At 47.4% G+C, this 21,109-nt stretch overlaps 1 protein-coding gene across 5 annotated transcripts in view; it reads left to right on the top strand.

Moving 5' to 3' along the window:
* LOC135367159 (RNA-binding motif, single-stranded-interacting protein 1-like) overlaps positions 1 to 21,109 on the top strand; it is a 182,958-nt gene that overhangs the window by 2,129 nt on the left and 159,720 nt on the right. For 3 of the 5 annotated variants that reach the window (XM_064600289.1, XM_064600291.1, XM_064600290.1), the window contains exons 2-3: positions 17,835 to 17,936; positions 20,960 to 21,025. The exons of 1 other annotated variant lie outside the window; for it this stretch is intronic. In XM_064600289.1, the coding sequence (XP_064456359.1) occupies positions 17,835 to 17,936; positions 20,960 to 21,025 (168 nt within the window). The remainder of the gene's footprint in view (positions 1 to 17,834; positions 17,937 to 20,959; positions 21,026 to 21,109) is intronic. One more of the 5 variants, XM_064600292.1, reaches the window with a different exon arrangement.

Here is a 21,109-nt window from a genome sequence, read left to right on the forward strand (position 1 = left end):
TTGTAATAAGTAATACAATTCACTGTGATGGGCTGCATCCGCTACTTCTGTTTCTGGGCTCTAGGCTCTGGAATACTCATGCATTTTGTGTGCTGCTTTGCATTCTTTCAGTCGAGTTACAAATTCTGTTATGAAAAGTATGGTATGCATGCATGGAGGTGTTGGCTCAGAATGTAACCTTGTAAATGGACACAAAAATTCTGTATCAGACAACAGTTGGCATTATTTTTATACTAGGTGGTGTGTAAGCATATATTTTGTTTACTTTTGGGTGTGCGTGTTTACACTGTAGTACAGCGTTCAAAACCATACAAAGTTGAGTATCGGGAAAGGCATCACTTGTGGCTGATTGAAGCAAGCGTTTCACAGTTTCCCCGAGACTAAATATGGAGGTTCCAACAGTCTTGTACCAACTACACCAGGGCTTACTCAAGTGAAGGATCAGCCACAGGCCTCAATGTGCTTAGGAAGCTGAAAAATCTAAAGATGGCAGTCGTCAGAAAGGCCAGACACTCTTCCTTGGCACCGCAAGGCTTGCGGTATATTTGTTTGTTCCATCCTCAGAATAATTACTTTCCATCTTGCTCAAGTGATGGCTTTGCTGAAGTTATACTTATTTGTGATGTCACGTTACTTGTTTTTGTTCAATTTAGAACGCTAGTGGTGTACATAAGATGCACACGAAACATTAACCTTTGAGTGCATCATTTGAATGCGTTCACCATGATCTAACTTGGCTCATGTGAGTATCATTGTGGTATGATATCTTCCACATTCCACAAGATGACCGTTAAATGTAATTTTTGCCGACAGAGTTTTTACAACACACTCTGTTCCACCCCAAATATGATACTTCATTACTAGAGTGCGTACGAATAATTTGAGAGACACTATCCAATACTCGTAGCTACAGACTGACAGACACAAATTAATCCGACTTGCATCTGGCACACTCAAACAGTTCGCTACGGTGGTGATGGTACGTATCCATCGCGTAATTGGAACAAGAGGTTCAGGCACATTTGGTCCCTGCTGAACTGCAGTGCATTGCATTCTCGAGTACATAACGCCTCGGTTGTGATTTTAGGGACTTTTGTCGCGCGGTTGATTAGCTCTCTCAGCAACAAAACATAAATTACCGTTGTAAAAAGTTGAAAGGTTTAAGGCCCGTTCCGACATACAGCGCTTTGCTCCAGAGCACTGGGAAACAGCGCTGTTTTTCCCTCCTCTCCCGGTTGCGTCTCGATGGAAAACAGCGCTGGGCGAAGTTGAGCTTCGGTGAACTTTCCCGTCGCTGTCTCCCAGCGATAGGCTCCCTGAACCAATGAGAACGCGGCGCCGCGTTCACGTGACGGGGCTGCCTTATTTTTTTTTTTTTTTTTTATCACGTGAGATCATTAAGAACAGCGCTGGGACAAGCGCTGCAAGTGCGATCCCCACAGTGGAAATACAGCGCTGTTTTGCAGCGCTGTGGAGCAAACCGCTGTATGTCGGAACGGGCCTTTATTGTGTAGTCGGATACATTCCTCACATAATAATGTGTGCGTCACCACAGACTTGTGAGAGGAACCAATCAAGCTATCGTGTTCCTCAGCTTTTCCTTTGGGTGAGACCTCCGGGAAACGTGACTATCGGCATTCCAAAGACGAATAGCGAAGGCGAAAGTCATAATCCGACTTGTGGGGGAGGGTGAGAGAGTAGAGAGAGCGGTGCTTTTGGGGATCGGGGTGCGTTGAACCCTACTTTCACGCATAGCGGTCCACTTCCCAACGGGCAGGTGGTGCCGTCTCGAGCGTGGGCAACACCAAGGGTGGCCCTCGAGGCTGTTTTGTCCCCCTGGCCTGTGGCGTCCGCTGGGAGCACTTTCCGGAACCGGGTTGTTCTTCCTCCTCACTCCGCGAGCATCATTTTCTCCACCGTTTCCATGGTTACGGCGTCGGCGGGGACGTTCCTATACGCCCCCTCCCTTCTTCTGGACCGCGATTTCGTTTCCTAGGTGAAGCGAGTGATAGTGTCCATGAGGCCTCGACTTTCCTTTGTGGGAGGGGAGACGTAATAATAGTCTCTTTTTGGACGCATGTGGGAAACTTGCGTGAGCCGAGGCTCCGAAATTCGTTCTTGTACTAATGGTTGCTTCACGCGCGGCGTTGGCGCGTTGACTGCGTCGCGAGACAGGGTCAGTTGTCGAGCAAGATTGAGGACTCATTGGGAAACGAGAGGAATGTGGGTCCGAAATTGTCTTTTTTCAGCTTTTTTTTTTCCATCGGTCGAGATAGACTGGGAATATCGGTGTAGTGAGAATATCATAAGTGGATGAATGTAAAAGGAGGTGTAGATACGAAATCAGTGAAATCAAACAACTCAGGAAGAAACGTGCTGGCGCCGGCATTCGAACCTGGACCCTCTTCTGGAGGCTTACGTGTTTGTGTCGTTCATGTTTGTAGCCTGCCGCGGCTAACTCTCGTTATATACGTTTAGTAGGTTAGGCCTTCTTGAATTATGAGTCCTTGTATGAACTGAGCCAAGCTGTCTGTGTTGTTTCGTGATCATTCCCAAGCAGCACAGCATCTTGGCAAAATATTGGCAATACTGGCCGTCAAATCTCGGTCCAGTATTGGGCCGCCGTTGCCAAGATTGGTCCAATCTCTGTCCAATATTCGGCCGACATTGCCAAGATTGGTCCAATATTGGGCCAAGATGTTCTGCTGCCTAGCTTGTGTCATATTTAACTGACTTTAGATGCAACCAAAAAGTGGTCCTCTGTGAGCTAGTAAATCTCTAACGCACAGGTCTCTGTGAAGTAGACCCTGCACGCAAACCTTGACACCGCCCCCTCGCGCTCTCACTCTCACTCACGCACACACATCCAGGTGTTGTCCACTGCTCGTGTCCGCAGTTGCTTCGTGGCGTTAAAACGACATTAAAAACTGCTTTTCATTTTTAGAAAATGGCCAGACCACATGACGCAGGTTCAGGTTCAGGTAGTGCTTAATCCCCTTTGAGACGGGGCAGCTTCCTGTCGGAATCAGAAGCACTGAAGACTTGAAAAAGAAAGAGAAAGGAAAGAAAGGAACTTGAAAAAACAAAGAAACAAAACGATGGTGAAACTTCGGTTTCTGATGCACTATTTTGAGGCGCGCAGTGTACATGTTGTCTGCCTTTCCCAATGCCTTTTTGTTGTTTGCCTTTACGCGTCACGTAGGGCGTCAGGGGGCGCTGTCTCGCTCTATATAAATCCATGGGCGGACCTACACGGACGTATACGGATGCTAGGCGCCCTGCATGAACCGCAGCACTCATTCGGCATTTCTGATACCCGTAATCAAATTTTTGCAACACGCGGAAAGAGTTCCCAACCTATAGAGCGGAAGCTTTCCCGTCCTGATATTTTCACGAGTCCACGACCACGAAGCGAAATATTTCCTGCGCTGTTGAACGGTACATTGGAAACGCGGATGATACGACGGCAGAGCAGCGCACCCGCGTTAGTGCTTCCGGCAAGACGTGCTTCCGGATAAATCACCGATGGGACTCCGCGTCGCAGTTTCTTTCTCATCCTTCTCTGCGGAAGATCTTCTCGTCTGATCGACGTCTGCCTTCCCTGCCGAGAAGGATGAACGCGGAACAAGTTAGCTCGGGAATATAGTATTGCAGAAATGGGCCAGCGATGCTGCAGCTGACATTGCGGTTGCTCGAAGGTCAGACAGATCGCGTCGTTCGAGGCCACGTTAGAACCTTATGGAAAGTGACTGTTCTAAAGGCTAGAACAGTCGCTGAAAACCTCTAGATGCCCATGAATATGGACGACTGAAATCTGGCAGTCGTCGAGAAGGTAGTGTAGCGGTGGGGATCGAACCTGCACCTCTTGATTACCAGTCAAGTGCGCTGACTTGACCGATCGGTAATCAATAGGTGTTTTACATCCCGACTCTTGCCGCTGTACGGCGTTTTCGACGACTGACTGCGCCACGTATATCAATCTTTCATGTCAGAGTATGTCGTCATGAATGCAAAGATCGATGAGAGTGCCCGAAAAGTTTGCAAGTACACTCTGAGAGGGGGGGGGGGAGTAATTTTAGTCAATTTTAGGTGCTAGGTGCCTCGCTACAAGCCTACAACCATTAGTCGCTTTCCGGACTCAGAGTTCCCACTGGTCCTTGAAGACCCTGGAATTGGAAAATGCCATTTTCAAGATCTGGAACACATTGATTTATTTATATTTTTACTCTCCTTGAAAACCCTCGATTTTGCGTCGTTTTCTTGTTCTCATGGAACTGCTTGTGCAAATTAGGGTTTTCCAGAGTCAGGACTGTCGCTTCGAAACCACAGGAGTTAGCACTCTTTGCGATAGAAATCAGCAGCACGAAATGAACCGGCACCCTCTATTCTCTTAATGAGATTTTCTTTCCGATCATTAAAATTTAGCAGTCAGTCACATCTGTGGACTGTGTATTATGCAGATCCCATGTATTCTCTCATGTGATTCCTGCAGCTTATAAATATTTCCGCAAAATATTGAAGCCCTGGTCATTAACGGTGATGAATTTTTGTTCCAAAATTCAGTGGGAACCATGGGACTGTGTTCAGCCGAAGAATGGCGTTGTCGGCGCATCCTGCGCATCCTTTTCTCCCTATATTGAACCACTATAAAAGACAGTACAGTATTGTGCTTGGAATGTTGTTTTCTCACTTTTGCTGCTCATGTTTATGTCTCACAGTAGTTATGTTCATAGTTCAGCGTAATAAGCTTATGTTATGAGGCTCACCCGCACCACCCGCTTTTACGATGAATACAACTATTTATAGTTGTTTATAGTTCGCGAAGTTCAGGGATGATTTACAGTGATAGGGAGTCAATTTGCACGATCAGGGAACTAAAATGGAGAGCCATTGTGATCTAGGGGGACGAAAAGCTCACGAAAACATTTGCTGCATCTTTTGGCACTGTGCTCTAGGCGCTCTTAAACGTGGTCACTTTTTATAGAGGCGTCAAAGTGGCCATATCACGTGACCACGTCGGGAGATCATAGGGTGTCACGTGGGGATAGGCATTATGGAGGCACGGAACGGACCTATTCGCCTCTCAAACTGCCTGTAGAGGCGCTCGCGTCGCCTTCAAGATGGCGGAGAAAAGAAGGATTGCCGATGAATTACGCCATAGACGAATTAATCAACCTGCTTCGTGCCTTCTTCCACGAGACACACTTCAAGAATTGTACAAATAACACAACTCCGGTGTCGTTTTGCGCTGTCTTCGTTGTTTTCGTTCACGCCGCTCCTGGGATAGTTTTTCTTTTTTTTTTCTCTCTGTCTCGGCAATCAATGTTCTTCTCAGCGGTATATTTGCACTGCGGAACTGAGCAGTGCTTGTTGCTGTTTGAGTTCTGTAAGCCGGGAAACTCCATCGCGAAGTGAAGTTGCGGCAAGTAGTTTCGGGTCACCGCAAACATGTCGGCCGGCTGCTGTTACTAGTGGGTGTTAGTATTCCGTTGATAAGGTTATCGGAACCAATCGCAATGGTGCGTGACTCAGAATCTTATCCACTGATTGGTTCTGGTTGATACGGTTCGACGCAAGCCACGTTATCAACCGTCTGCTAAAACTCTCTACTATCCTTTATTGAGTGCTTCTACTGGGGTCCGCTAGGTGGCGAGCAGCAGTTTGAGCTGCTTTCTGTAAAGCTGTCGCTTTACTACATCACGCTACAAAGCCGCAATTGTCTATGACGCCTTAGACGGATGTATACCGCGAAGAGCGCGTCACATATAGGGTGAGAGTGTGAGAGAGAGAGAATATAATCAACCCCTTCCCTAATCACTTATCCCCCTTCTTCAAAGACCCCCCCCTCCTCGTGCGAGGCCCTTGCGCACGAAAATGTTTCTCCGACTGGCGACACTTTCTTCCTCAAGCCGTGTGCGGATGCTTTCGGAAAAGAGGAGCCAAGAAGTTCTGGACATTCCGGCAGGCAAGGCGGCAGTCATTAGTATGAACGTATACGAACGGATGCGACAAAATACATTCCCGCTATAAATAGCTCTGGCCAGCGCGATTACCCTCGGCGCGGCCTTAGCTTTCCTCGTATAATTTGGCAACACTGATGGGCCCTCATTCCGCTTTAATTGAAATCCCTCTCCCTCCTCCCGCTCGCGATGTTTACCCTTCTCGCCTTGTTTATTGTGCGGAATAAGGGAAATGGGATGTGCCTCGCGGTTGTAAAGATGCCCGCACGTTGGGAGTAAAATTCTTGCTGCCTGCGAGATGGTGGACGGATGCGTTTTCTTTTTCTTCTGCCCCTTCTTTCCAGGATAAGGTTTATGGTGATGAAGAGGCTCGATAATAGAATAGTTTTGCTTCTCCCGTTTCTGGTAGTCAGCAGGTGGGAGAAACTGTATTATAAACGCGCGCGCGCGCGCACAGTGAGAGGTGTTGAGATTTGATAGCGCGTTATTTAACGCCGCGTTGGGTGCGCGACGGCGAAGAATGAACAGCGTCGTCGTCGTTAAGTTGTAATGAAATTGCGGCGATAAATTGCGCGTCGTTTGTCGACGCCGCGCTGACGTACTGAAGAATTGGAGGGGACCGTATAAGAGCTCCTGGACCGTTAGTTTTGAGGAGAGCGTTCCTGCTGTGGGGTACTTTCGAGGTTAGTTTGGGTACAGAGCCGACGTTTCTGTGGTGATACCCGCTCGGGAGATGGTTGAGCAAATTTTGTGTCGCTATAAAAATGCGCTAAGTTGCCGTTTGTGATGAGAACTGCGCGGAAAATTATGATTCACATAGAGCAGACCGGGTTAGTTTTCTGAGCGCCTCTATGCCAAAGAAGCGGAAACACTGGTTTTGTTTGCATTTTTGCGCGGGCTATCTCGACGAAAAGAAGTAGGGTTTGTTACAGGGGATACGAGAAAACGATGTCATTCGTATAGCCAGAGTTGCTCCGCGGTGGCAGTGCGGAATTTAAAAAATATATATATGAAAAGGGAAGCACGGCTTTATGGGAAGTGTGCGGCGAGGAGCACTTCAGCAATTTATAGTTGGACAGGGTGAGATAGGTGCGTACATAACTATCGGGCTACAGAAGGTAGAAAGTAAATTGTTCGAAATAAAGTACTAGTATTCACGCAGAGTACGACCGAAGTCGTTGTTTAGTAAGTTTAGTGTAAGTAAGTAAGTGTGTATGTAAGTTTTTTTTAGTAGTTTAGAAGAAAAGAGTTTAGAGTTTAAAAAAAGAGTCTAAAAAAGAGTTTAAAAAAGTAGTTTAGAAGCTGAGGTTTTCCCTGGGCTTTCCAGCAAGGCTTTCTCAACGAATGTCGGCACAGTCTCGTCGAAGTCTGCCCAGGACTTATACTAACCCCCCCCAATCCCCCCACTGCTTCCTACTGTCCTCTCTGCATCCGGCACCGCCTGTACGCTGCTTATAGTCACAGTCGCATCGCGGCGCTAACGCGGTATTAAAAAAAAAAAAAGACTCGCACCGGAGTCATTGCCTGGTAATCGTCCGAACGTCACGTTTCATATATACCTATATTTTAGGTGGGCTTGCATATATACGCAACCCGCGCGTCTTTCTGCACACGGTCACTGCCGTGTTCGGTTCTTATTGTGCGGCTCTACTACCTGCAATCGATTCCCCCCCCCCCCCTTTTTTTTTTTTTTTTGTAACGTTCACATTTTTCTCCAGCCACGCAAAAATAAGTACGGCTTTTATCGCGCTTGGAGCACGCCGCCGCCGTTCGAATTGGAGGAGGATGCTGCGGAGAAAAACTTTCTCTGCACGGGGAGCGTTTGACCATTGGCAGGATCCCACGTCTTGCCGTGAAGCGGACGTGCGCCTTCCGAAATAGCTTGTGCCGGTGTTTTTGCCGTTGCGTTTGAGCGAATCCGCGCGGTGCAATGTCCTGTTCCGCGGACGACGACGACGGCGGCTTCCCCGAGGAAAGGTTGACGACGTGACTCTATGTTGTAACGGGTGTCTGTATGTGTGTGGGGGGTCTCGACTATGACGGTCTGCTCTCCGCTGATAACAGATAAACTGGTATATTCGGAGCGGATTGAGGAGTTGGACGCAAACAAGACGGGTCAGAACTGTGGGAAGGGTAGCTCGGACCGGGAATCTGGAGGCGAACGAGGTATTTGTTACGTTCCAAGGTATTCGCGGCGAGACCCTCACTAGGGGCGCCACTGTGCCGTCTCTTGGTGGGGATCCCCGTTTCGGTTTCGTTTCTGTTACTTACAGTAAAAACTGTCATATTGGAATAAAAATGCGATTTACTTGGAACACATATGTCGTTTTCTTCATGAATCACCAGGAAATATCAATGCTGGACAGCCCCTAACACGTGCAATGCCTTTATACGCAATGCAATGTGAGAATACTGCCCGGGGACATCCCAACGACAAGGTTCGTTCAGTGACCACCAGAGGGCGACTCCTAAACTTCTCGGCGCCAATAGGAAGAGCTGCATGTCGTGCATTTGCGTGACACGCGAACCTGTAAAAAAGATATTTTTCGGAAGTAGTTGATTTACAACTACATCCTCGTAAAATTAGTTAAATTACAGTTACAGTCACAAAATCGTATTTATGACTTAATTAGGATTACAGTTACTCTGAAAAGTAATTGAATTAAACGGAGTCGCATTCGTTTCAATGTACGATTTTCACGCATAACTTTATTCAGGTTCCCCTAGGAAAGTAGCGCAAAGACGGCAATATTTATCGAAACGACAAATGAAATGACTAGTGCAGTACGGTGACTCCAAATCACTGCTTAGTAGAAACATCTCGGATTCCATCGCAAACCCAATCCCAGATCGCGTGACAAGGTAATTCCAAAAGTAACTCAAAGCGCATTCTAATTTGCGTGCGAGAGCAATTAAGCTGCAGTTAGAATAGCATAATTGTGTATATTAACCGTGGAAGGAATTAATGCCTGAGAACGTAATCCGTTACGTAATCAGTGCCTTGGGAACATTCTCAGATTGCTGGGTCGTTCGTGGGCGATGAAACCGCCGGGTCGGTGGAGCAATATTGAAGTAAACGTAGTAAGCTACTCTTTAAAATGCTCATTAGTGATTGTTGGCTGCAACAGGCAGAGCTCGATCGATGTCTTGCTAGCTCTAGTGTCACTGTGACTCCTAGCTAGCTCTATCGGCGCGACCTTGCAATGAAAGCACGCACGTTGGCTGAGCTCGCGATAAGCGGCAGCTCTTTCTGCTATCTTATCGGTCATTGTCGCGGTTTCTGCTGTGAATGCTGAAATGGAAGATTGGGGTATGACTCAAAAGGGACTCTCTGGAATGATATCCAAAGCTGAGTGTGGCATTCTTTCGTCTTGAAAAAGGACAGTTGTGCGCGGAAATATACCACCGTTAATATGACTATTCCTGGGCGCAAAATAACGTAATTATGAAAAAAATGGCTAGGAAGCAAGCGAGCTGGTGAAGATGATGCATAATGTAAAAACCCCGTGACTAGGGAACACGAATGACTTTTTGAGACTTCGTGTTGTGTCTGTCCCTTCGTGTTCCCTAGTCTCGGGGTTTTTACTTTATGCATTAGCGTAATTATATCCGTGTTGAACCTAAGAACAGCACGAAATATAGTTCGTTAACCCTATAGCAGAGTTACGCCGCCGGATAAATTCTGCTGGAGCACACCAGGTGCCGCCTGTAGTACCGGCCTCGGCGCACTATTTGTCGCGATGTGGATGTACCGTGATGCGGCCTGCTGTTGTTTTAGCCATGGACGGATCTTGGGGGAGTGGGGCCCGGATGTACTGACCCCGCCTCAATTTCTGTTGTTTCGTAGAGTTTCAAGTGACCTCCGTTGTGTAACAGCATGCTGTCCAAGGCAGGAACCCCCTAAGAAAAATCCTGGATCCGCCTCTGGTTGTAGCCGATCGGAACAGACGAGGGGCGGGGCATAAACTGTCGTTCTTAAGTTGAACACGACAGTAGTACAGCTTGGGACAAAACTTTACGGAACACCGGGGTGTCGCATTTGTTCATTGGAGCGACACCTTAGCAGCAAACAGGAGCGCGGACACGCATATTCATATAGAGATGGATAGAATAGCCTGTCACCCGTTTTTTAATCTGTCTCTTTCTGGTACATAGCTCGCAGGGGGCCGCTCCAACGAAGAACTACGCGAATGCCGTGCTCCGTAAACTTTTGTCCCAGACTACAAATGTCTGTGCATTGCGCTTGGAGCCATTCAGCGGAACACACATTTGTAGCGTTAACGCCATCGCGAAAGCAATTGGGTTTGCCGGGGCTGAGAACGGGCATGTTCTTTCATTTCCTTGTTCTCCCTTCGATGGACCAGCCAAAGGGTTTATAAAAGGGCTTGCGACGTACGCTTTGGCATATATGGTTCATTACGTGATGCGCGTATTGTATCGCACGCTAGAGTTTTGTAGGAAAAAAAAAAACATTTTTGTATGTGTCGTAGTTTGCGAGATACAAACTTTCGCGTCAAGCTGTGACGTCAGAGGAGCCAGAGGCGCGGTCATTCGCTTTAGGCCTTTCGGATTGGTTATTGTAAGCACGTGATCTCTCTGGTGACCGGCTCACTGGCTGAGCATCGCTGAAAATAAGTGTCGTCTGCATTGCATCCATCGGGCACAGCAAGTGTGGCGATGAAAGATGAAAGTTACTGGTCATCATCATCATCAGTTTATCTCATGTGTGGCGATGCCGAAACGTCGCCATTCCCTCATCTTTGGCGAAAACTGGAGTTACGTTTTGTTTCTGGACACCATGTATACGTGCGTAATATGGAGCGCTGAGACAAAAAGTTCTTTTCCTAGCCTTTCTTTCTGCAGTCGGCGACGGACCCATCCGTGTTATTCGAGGCGTAATATGATGCTCCCGGGGTGTCAACCGAAGGCTCACAGTGACCATATTCTCTGGCTCTATATAATAATCTCCCTTTGTGTATTATGTATCGGGCAGACCGACTGATTTCATACGTAAATATTTTTCCTGCTTCTCGCTCGCATACGCAGACGAGAAGGAGTATTATGTGTCGGCTATAGAATGTATGCCTGGGGGGGGGGGGGGATGCACCACGCATGCATTTTAACGCGATGCTGAATGCCTGTGTGTTCGCTTTCGTCCGCGAGGCTCTTCCCAGTGGTCGGAACTGTCTCCGGGTTGGTGTCACAGTTGTTTGTTGAGGTGGTTGGTGGCGAGATTGGAATTGGAGAACCGGAACGTTCTTGATGTTGTTGGGAGCTTCTGCGATGTAGGTATGCATAAGACGTGGTATGGAACGGAGGCAGAATAATTTGTTGCTTCTTATATTCCAATTTCCGTTGTACGTTTCGCGATTAGGGTTGCCACCAGGCCGGTACTATACCGGCACGGCCGGTTATTTGCTTCCTCTGCCGGTTGCCGGTAGGAAGGTGATACCGGCAGCCTTTTGCCGGTATTTGTGGCTCAAGACCTTTCATAAGGGCTTTTACGGGGTTTTTCCTTCAACATTCCACTACAGCTTGAATAAATCTGGAGCACAGACCAAACTCCGTAGTCACCAGTCGTTTTCTTAGTTATTCATTATTATTATTATTAATTGTTATTATTATCATTGTTATTCATTACGTCTTGTGTTCGGAGGGTACAAGAGCAGTGGTTGTGCAAAGCTGTTGGTGGTTGTGTCGAGCCAGCTAGAATGTTCCTCACCCGCTTTCCCTTTCCCACGAGCATTTCCTTCTTTCCCTCTATTCCACCTCCTCTCCCTCAGCCGGTATTTTTCACTCCGAAAGGTGGCAACCCTGTTCGCGATCAGCCGTATTCGTGGGTTGCAGGTCTTCCTTCCCCCCCGCTAGTTTCCGACCAGTATTTTCCAGTTCCGAGTACGGGGTAATGGTACTCCGCATCAGGCGCTAATAACACGAATGTTCAAATCTTGCGTCAGTCGTTGATTCCAGCTGGGAAAAGCGAAGTAATCTGCTCGTTAGTGTTGTACGCATCGAGTTGTAAATGTGCCAGTTGAAGCGAATGAAGAACAACGAATAATACCAGTATAAAAGTAAAATTCACAACAGGGACAAAGCGGGGCTGCAGTAAGCCGATATGAAAAGTAAAATTGACTGTTTGCTCGATATATTGTTTTTCTCCCAAATTCTTACTTCGTTTTCATCTTTCCCTTTCTCTTTTCACAACAGCGCTTTATTTTGATGGTGACTTTGATTATCTCTTTTCCCTTTTTCGTGATAGAGAACTTTTTTTTTTTTTTTTTACTATACCGTGCTTCGGTTTGAATTCCGGCCTCCGCAGTTGTTGTTGTTGTGGTTCCAAATGAAACGTAAGAATGAGGAAGTGAAAAAAAAAAAAAAGTAATTAAGAGGGAAGGTTAGCTTGGGGGCAAATGGAGTCCATTATCGCTCCCGCTGTAATGTAGAGGGGGCATTCTATCTTCCACCATTCGAAAAAAGTTGCGCAGTCGTATCTGTATATGTAATTTCGATCGGGAGAGCTCTTCCTTTCTTTTCTTTTTTTTCATACAACAGTTTAGCATATTGCGGCTTTATTCTGTATGCCACAACAATCACTTACAATAGAACGGGAACGAATAGACGTCGCTAGAGGCGATTTCATTCAAACCGGACGGAACAATGACAAAATGAAAGTTACGTTTATTGTTCGTTCATTGAATACGTGTTCAGTTCGTATTTATCTAATACGCATTCAGTTTGATTAAGCTACTTTTCGCACGCTTCTATCTCCATTTCCATTTGCGGAATTAAGCTGGAATCCAATCTTGCGAGAAGAGCAATCAATGAAAGAAATCTTTTCGCGCCTTCGAACCTTGGTCTTTGCCGACATTGGTGATCTATGGATGTTGCAGGCTGGAAACATTTGGTAACTTTATCGGGCGCTACTAAACTTCAAAAGTTGAAAATCCAGCGATCCTGTGAGTGAAGAAGCCTCACCTCGTCCACCTCCCGACCTTTGACCTTTGCTTCAATCTAGCAATATTTGTTCGAGGCGTTATCGTCTACATTTGGCACGCACCTGGTGTTTTTTTTTTTTTAAAGCGAATTTGCACGAGATTTAACTCGATGAAAGTAGCTGGCGTCAATAACTAATTAGGACACTGCCATTCTTTTATCTAAAATCATTAACGAGGTTTTGCCTCTGTAGCAGAGATACGTTTTTAAGAAGCAGCGGGGCCAAGCCTAGTGAACGAGCGCTGTGTCCACTGTTCCATAGGCGCATGCATACATGCATTATGCATCTCTTGGGGAAAGAGGGCTAGATGGGCTTGCGACATTCTGGGTTGCGGAAAAATGCATTTTCCTCCCGCAGCGCTGCCGTCGGTCGAGAGCAGCGCGAGCAAGAAGGTTGTCGTGGGTGTTGTACAGCGGCGTATTGTCGGAGGTTATATGTATTTGATGTCGTCCGACTGCGCAAGTCCTGCGGAGGTCACATGACGTTGCAGTGACGTTGATGCGTACGCATGTTCTGCATTATAATTTGTATGCGTTATATCCGGGTATCGCAATATTACTCGCGGCATATGTATAGAGTTACTGCATTATCACGGAGCGGGTGGTGTGGGGAGTTAGTCCGTGTGAGCTAGTTAGTGCCACGAAGTATAGCTCTGGCTCCGCTATGCAATTTTGTAATTGCTTGCGCCTCCTGCCAACCCAGCGCATCAGCTACGAGCTCTCCCAAGCCCTCATCACCTTCTTAGCAGCAACAGGGCTCCTGCGTGAACTCTGAACATTCATCATCATTCACCATCTGCTCCCCCTCAAGCAGTGGGATAGGGCGCCGCTTCCGCGGCGAAACATCCCTCTGCATCGTGATTACTTGTTTGTTGTTTGTTGTTGTAACTTCGTTGTCTGCTGCTTTACCATCTGAGGTCATGAAGACCAAGCGATGGGATGTTGAAGTGGAACGACTGTACTATGGGACAAAGGAACTGGCCTTATATAGTTCTGCTTTCATCAAAGGCTCTTTATTATTCTTTTGTAGTTCTTGCTAATGAATATGTTGCGTGGCGCGCGAACGAAATGAAAATTAAGGACACTCTAGGAAAAGAGAATGATTTTAATCCCTTTGTGAACTCGCTTAATTTGCCATCCTTAATCCTCATTTTAATTATTTTCGAAACTAATCACCAGCTCGCGTGGTTAGTGTGCTGGCCATGCCACGTCGAGACTGGGAGGTAACCGGGTTCGAATCCCGGTGCCGCGGCTGTACTGTACTGAGTTTTATTTTTCTTGGGTTTTGCTCAGACGCTGTCGGACATATGTGGGCACAGTTGCCTTATAGAAGTCGGCCTAGGACGCACATTACCCCAGAACGTTAGTCGTGACGTTACCCACCTTTGTGAGGCCGGCAACAACGAGCTCTTTCTCTTGGGACTACTTGCAATGCTGAGAAGTAAATTGCGGGGTGAGGGGACTAAAATGGGGAGTAATTTCAATTTACGGGACTAGAACCTGTAATTGCTCCCCAATTTAATATATATTTTTTTTCTTCTTAGAGTGAACAATGAAAGGCGTGAAGCAAGTAATCAGAAGTGAAACGTGTTGCCACTTTTCCCTCATGCATGCCGCAAGCAAACGTGTTAGCTCTTTCTCTCTCTCTCTTTTTCCGCTCCCTTAACTATAACGGAACGTAGCTTCTTTCGGTCCACGTATCGCAGCGTCGTTACTGGCGGAGGTGAAGCGGTGACACTTAGCGTCTTTGCCGGCGCAAACACACGGTATAAGCGTTGGCTGTCTTGCCCGATAACCGCAGTTCCTTGTTTTCCCCATTAGTGGATAATGATGGCAGACTTCCAGAGTACTTATTGATGAGTCTTTGCACGCTTCCCATTGGTTCTTGGGAAGGGCCAATGGTACGGGGGGTGGGGAGGTACCTTCCAGTCGCGCTCGACGGTCTTAGCGGGTCAGTGGTCTCCGCCGTGCGTTTTGTAGCGGACAGCCTGCGGGAAAGTACGAGTACACGTTTCCGTTAGTTGATAGTACTTGGGAGAAAAGTGTGTAGTTAATTGCCCTCCAGCTGTGTTTGCCTCGTAATAATTATTTTATTGTTTTACAATTGCGACGCACGAGGTGATCGGCGTGCTTCCGCTCCATTTTTATGATAACCACGAGTATTTATTAGTTCATTTTTTTAAAAACTTCCGTGTTAGTTCCGCGAAGCAACTGTGAGCGCCGTGCAGACGTGGACAGATGGAGAGACGGCAGCAGGAAGGAGGGGGGGTTAGTATGCGTCCTGGGCCGACTTCAGGGGAACTGTGCCGATATTGGTCTGGAAATACTGCTGGAAAACCCAGGGAAAACATCAGACAGCACAGCTGGTGCCGGGATTCGAACCGGTGTCACTTCCCAGCAAGGCGATCATCCTAACCATACGCCACGTACGCGAGCTGATATTCGTTCATTAAGAAGAGAGAAGGAGAAAAAATACCAAGTTAAATGCTTCAAGAAATGAAAAAAAAAAAATAATAATGTAGTCGATCGTCGGACATACTATGACAAGTATGCCCTTTCTCCGCAGTAGCCTTAGCGAAAAGAACTAAACGAGTGTCTGACAACTCGTCGGAAATTTGCGACACTCTCTTCTTCGTTACTTGGCCCGTGTGACCTCGTTGAATGCTCCTGTTCCTTATGTACCGAATGAACGGAATTGAACGACTGTTGTCCTGTATGTAGTGCGCGAACGTGGCTACATGATGGCAGCACGCGCCGCTCTGTAAGCCGTTTTTGTTCTCGCGCTACGTGCCACGCTCCTCGTGCCGTATTATAAATTTATAATGATGCAGCGTACACACATCTATCAAACTGTCACAACCCCTTTTGATCTCTTCGAGTGAAGGCTATAACTACGTTACTACGAAATGTTCCGCTTCTTATTTGAACTGGCTGAGAACTCGTAAAAAATCGAGAAATTCGTAAGTTAATCTTTTCCAGTAGCTTTGCAATCCGCTCGAAAGAATGCAGTCGACCCGGGGATCTTTCCCTTTCTTCTCCGCCGTTGAGATCCCCGCCGCGTGAGAAGATGAAGAAGAAGAAAGTGTCGCCCTCGGGGCGTTTGAAAATCGACACTTCTGCCGCCTTCATATATAATACGACCCGTTCGACACTGCCCCCCCTTCCCTTCGTCCCCGTCTCAACGTGTGTGTGTGTGTGCTCCGCTGCCTCTGTGATCCTTCCCCAGCTTGACAGGATATAGGAAGATACGTCTGTGCGCTGTTTGTTTTCACTGTCGGACCCGTCCTCCTCTTCTTTTCCTCTCCGTTTGTGTGTTCCATTTTATTTGCAGTAAATTTACTTTTTCCAGGGGGAGAAATTGGGGGAGAGGGGGGTTGATGCGCTTCGCAGATAGTATATATATACGCAGCTGAGTTGGTAAAACAAGCGTGACAGTCGGGTGTGCGAATTTCAAGTTCTCCGGTGGTGTTTGATTCGTCTTTTGGCGTTGGTCGCGTGGTTAATATCAGCGGTTGTGTTGCGAAGCTGTCGTGCTGAATGTGTCGTTGAAGTGTTACGAGAACCTGGGTGTATTCGTTATTGTGTGTCGTTATCAACGTATTACTTGCGTTTTTGTTTTGTTTAATATTCATTTGGTTTGTTTGTTTTCGGGTACATAGTTTATGCTAACATAGTTGCAGAATACAGCCACGTTGCATGTGTGTAGGTTCAGTCAAACCACGAGTAACAACCGCGATGCAAAAGGAAAGCGCCATCCATGACGAAAACCCGAGGCTGAGAAAAAGACGAAAAACAGACGACACAACACAAAGTCAGTGCCATCTCGCGTTCATTCTGCGAAGCTTCTTTATACGCCATTATACGGGCGCCATGCATAAACATGAAAATGCCTCCTCCCGTTCATTTTCCGAAGCAGCATTACCACCCACACAGAGTGCAGGCAAGTTGTTGGATCGAGCCTTCCGCTTGGTAAATGCCACTGCGTTGCTGTCAGAATACGCCATGCAAAATGCTCGAATCATTCATTTGACCTGCCGCCAGGTGTCACTAATGCTTTCCAGATGAGGGCTGCAATAGCTGAGGTCATAGCCAAGACCAGCCAGGCGGAAGTCGTCTGTGTAAACAGTGTGTCGTGTCGTCACGCTAGCGCTAGCGAAAGGTCCCAAAACATTTGCGCATGAATGATGAATTTGAGCAGGTGAACTACATTGGGAACTACTACGTGTTTGGACACCACATGAATAAAAGTAACCATTTTCACATGTTTGGGCGCCATGAAAGTTCGATCCTTTTTGTGAATGGGGCTCATTATTTCATTCCCCACATCACCACCGGCACTGGGGTAGCGTAACGCCCCTGGCGATGAAACTCCCCGTTAAAATAAAGTTCTTCTTTTTGAAAATAAACGTAATACCAAGAAATGAAAAACCAGTACTCTATCAAAATCCAGTCTGTATATACTCTCCTGTATGAACGAATGGATGAATTCTGATGAAGTTTGTGGCGGGAGCCGCCCTCCATACAGTACAGTTGATATTAACGGAACAATACAAGTACAACAATTGCGTAGATTGTGAAATCATATCGTGACACAGGCTGTGGATCAAATAAAGAGCAATTACTATTCAATAGGTAACACACGCCCTGTTGTTAAGATGTTCCGCAACTGGGAGTGTTAAAATGTCTCTGATTTCGAAAACAATCAATATAGAGTCTCTCTAAGATTTATAGCCATCCTCGCGCTTCATCTTGCCTGTGTGTTGGTGGGTGCATACATAACATTAATCATGGCTCGAATATTCGAATTGCCGACGGGGTTCGCGTGGGATTATGGAAATTGGATATGGTATATAGTAAGCATGTGTTGGCTTGCGCCTATAGGATGGGAAGCCGGAATCCCAAATGAACGGCCTGCCGGAGGAAAGCGGTCCCATCAACGGAGACAGCGACCTGGACGCCACAAAGCCCGAACAGGGAAAGACAGTGAGTCAACTATGACGCACTTTACACCTGTACATTACTCCGCGTCACTCCCTTTCTTTTTCTCTTTTTTTTTTTTTTTTCTTATTTGCTCTGGTATGTTGATGTGGCGCCTGCCTCGGTAGTCGATATGCAGAGGTAGATATACTGACCGGTGCGGATAGATCACGACCTAATGGATTATAACTAGGGAGTGACCTTTTCGGGTTAAATGCCTTTCTCAGATTCGGGGGGGTAAAAATCGGGCGCTATTTTTTTTATCTGTAATTCGGGGAGAAATCGGGCGATAATTGTACCTTCGGGTGTTTTTGTTTCTCCTCTTGTCTATTAAGTATTTTCCTAATCTCTCTTTTTTGTTCTTTTTTGCGCGATCGTGACCTTCTAGCGGTAATCCCCGAAGGCATAGACAGTGTTGACACACCGGGGTGTATTGCTTGGAAAGTAAGTGACCCATTCTTACATGCGTTACGCGTGACGACCGTTGTTCTTCTTCAGTGGAAACGTCACTTGATGATTTCATAGTGACTGGAATTCGGGGAGAAATCGGGTTTAACCCGGATTGGTCAGAGGTCAGTTCCGGGGGGAATAACCGGGCGGAATCGGGTTTAACCCGAAAAAGTCACTCCCTAATTATAACAACCATGTCATAGTCGGCAAACCCTATGAGGAACCCGTCCGCACGATCCGCTAGGGGCGCTACTCATCGGCCCGCGGAATCTACATCCTGATTGGACAGTGAACATTTGAATTTTGAACGCGCAGAAGGGGACGTATACGACTACCGTAGCAGACGACAGCAACAACTCCTACGTAAACGCGTAGAATGATGACGATAATCAACTTTAGAAAGAAGCATCTCCCGTGGGACGTCCACCGCTTGCGCAAAAATACTAAGGTCAGCTGAAATACAAAGTATTTCAGAAATTAGCTGAAATATGAAGTATTTCAGAAATTGGGGTAAGCCAGCCGATGAGTAGCGCCGCCGCCAGCTTCTAAATGCGGGGCTGGGAAGGGGATGTCTATGACATGGTCTTTACAATCTAGTGGGTCGTGGGATAGATACGATTACAGTGAACCCTCGTTAATATGACCCCCGATAATGTGACATACGCGCTTTACGACCATACTCCTGGGGAACAAGTTAGTGAAACCTCTGCAAATGCCCCCCGTTAATATGACAATTCCGCATTATGACCAAAATTTTGGGGGACGACCATGGTCATAATAACGAGGGTTCACTGTATTCGCACAGCCCTAATGAACGTGCATAAATAGATAAAAAAAGAGTACAGAAAGCAGGTTAACATCGCGAACGAATGAACTCGTTAATCTCAAAAGTAATTCCGTTGTTGCGCAATGCACGCAGCGCGATTTTTTTCCCCCTTCCTTTAATTAGGTAAACGAAGGCAAATCGTGCGACGACTGAAGCACGGGGTGAATCCTCTTAGAAAATGACTTCGCAGGAAAAACAGCGGCGGACTAATTGAAGTCGTTCTACGCTTTCGTTTTCTTTCACCTGCTCTCGAGTGCCTAACAAATAACGGTGGCGTTGTCGCAACAAGGAGCTCTCACGCAGGTGATGCGTGCCCCTTAGTCATTTGCTTGTCTGTGCCAGGAGATGACGTGGCAGGGTCTCATCAGCGCTTGACGGGTATGCAGGCACCGTAAAGTTACAGATCGAGAAAGAAGGATGCTCTTATTCTGGCTCCTTGTCCGATCGAGTGTGCGGCGTTGACACGGACCAACTTTCCGGACCGGCTTCCGAGTTTTTCAAGTTCGCAGTTGCAGTCTTGACGAATTCGGGTGCAGATGCGCCGACTCGAAGTCCTACCCACTATCGGAACATAACGCCACGTGGCGGCGGTGAATTCGGTTTAGCTCTTCCTATATGCGTCATACCAAGGCCGGCAGGACATGGAGTTGTTGGAAGACCAACGCGGAGAGGTAGAGAAGTGCACGTGTCGGTATCCCAACTTAAGGATCGCATTCGAAAATCGCCGGCATTCGTCCTCACAGGGATTACATCGCCTGTAGTCGGTTGTCTCGCGAGTGTTAAACATAGAAACCGTGGAAACGGGAAGGGACACCATAGCAACTAGAAGCCACCCGTGATTGATATTGTAACATTAACCCGCTATGACTAAGAGACACCCCTTTATTAACGGGGTGCAAAAAAAAAAAAAAAAACGAGCACGCCTGGACCCGCTTGCAGGAACATTGAGGAAAATTCCTCAGAGCCGTCCTCAGTAGCTTTGGCAGCGCTGAAACGCACGAGCAGCGTTGAGGAGGAGCAGCGCTTACCCGAAGCACTACCGGAGCTACTGGGGGACACCGCCGAGGAACCTCCTCAACGTCCGTGCAACAGAATCCTGAGAAGCTAACAGGGCGCGCTTGCCTGGAACACGGGATTCGCGACTTCCACTGGGTTGGGTACCAGGAATACCGAAACGTTGCTCCTCTTACCTAGACTTTGGGAAGGGGAGGGTCCTGCTTCCTCACAGGTCCTTTACATTCCCGCATCTCTTTCCCATAGCTTTTTTTTTTACAGACTTCTTTGCGATTTCTATGCGATAGTCGGTCCGGAAAGTTGGTCCCCGTGAGCATTATGTGCCATACAGCTGAAGACGCGAGAGCCGCGTAGGACCGGTTAAAAGAACATCTTTCATCGAAGGCCAGTAAAACGCCACGGCCACAGACAATGCTTTCGCGATGCTTCCATCACCTCATTTCCACACAGCGACGCGATGAACGCTCAGAGTTAATTAAGTTAGTTACCAAACCCATGAATGCAGGCAGCAGCGCCTGGTGTGACCTCGCCGACGCGACGGAAATGGTCGCGTCGACGAAGCCGGCGCTCATTCCCATTATCTTGTCACAGGCAATCACCGAGAGAAAAGCTCGTCGGAGTTGCCAGTGACGATTAAGTTGTAGCGAATCTCTGCGTTGCACGCAGACACACTCGAGCGTAACATGTCGTATAGTGAGGCCGTTGTTGCTGAACACAGCCCTTGGGGGTCTCGTTTCAGGTGCGTGTGGCCGAAACTTCGAACGTCGCTCAGCGTGCCTCCAATCGCAAGGGCCAGGCCGCCAAGGTGAGGGCATATCCCGTAATGGGGATGAACGGAAAGCCGACACTCCATGCGGGAGAAGGCCATGTGCCACCAGACGTTACTCGC

This window comes from Ornithodoros turicata, chromosome 8 (assembly GCF_037126465.1).
Source record: "Ornithodoros turicata isolate Travis chromosome 8, ASM3712646v1, whole genome shotgun sequence".
NCBI classification, from domain to species: Eukaryota; Metazoa; Arthropoda; class Arachnida; order Ixodida; family Argasidae; genus Ornithodoros; species Ornithodoros turicata.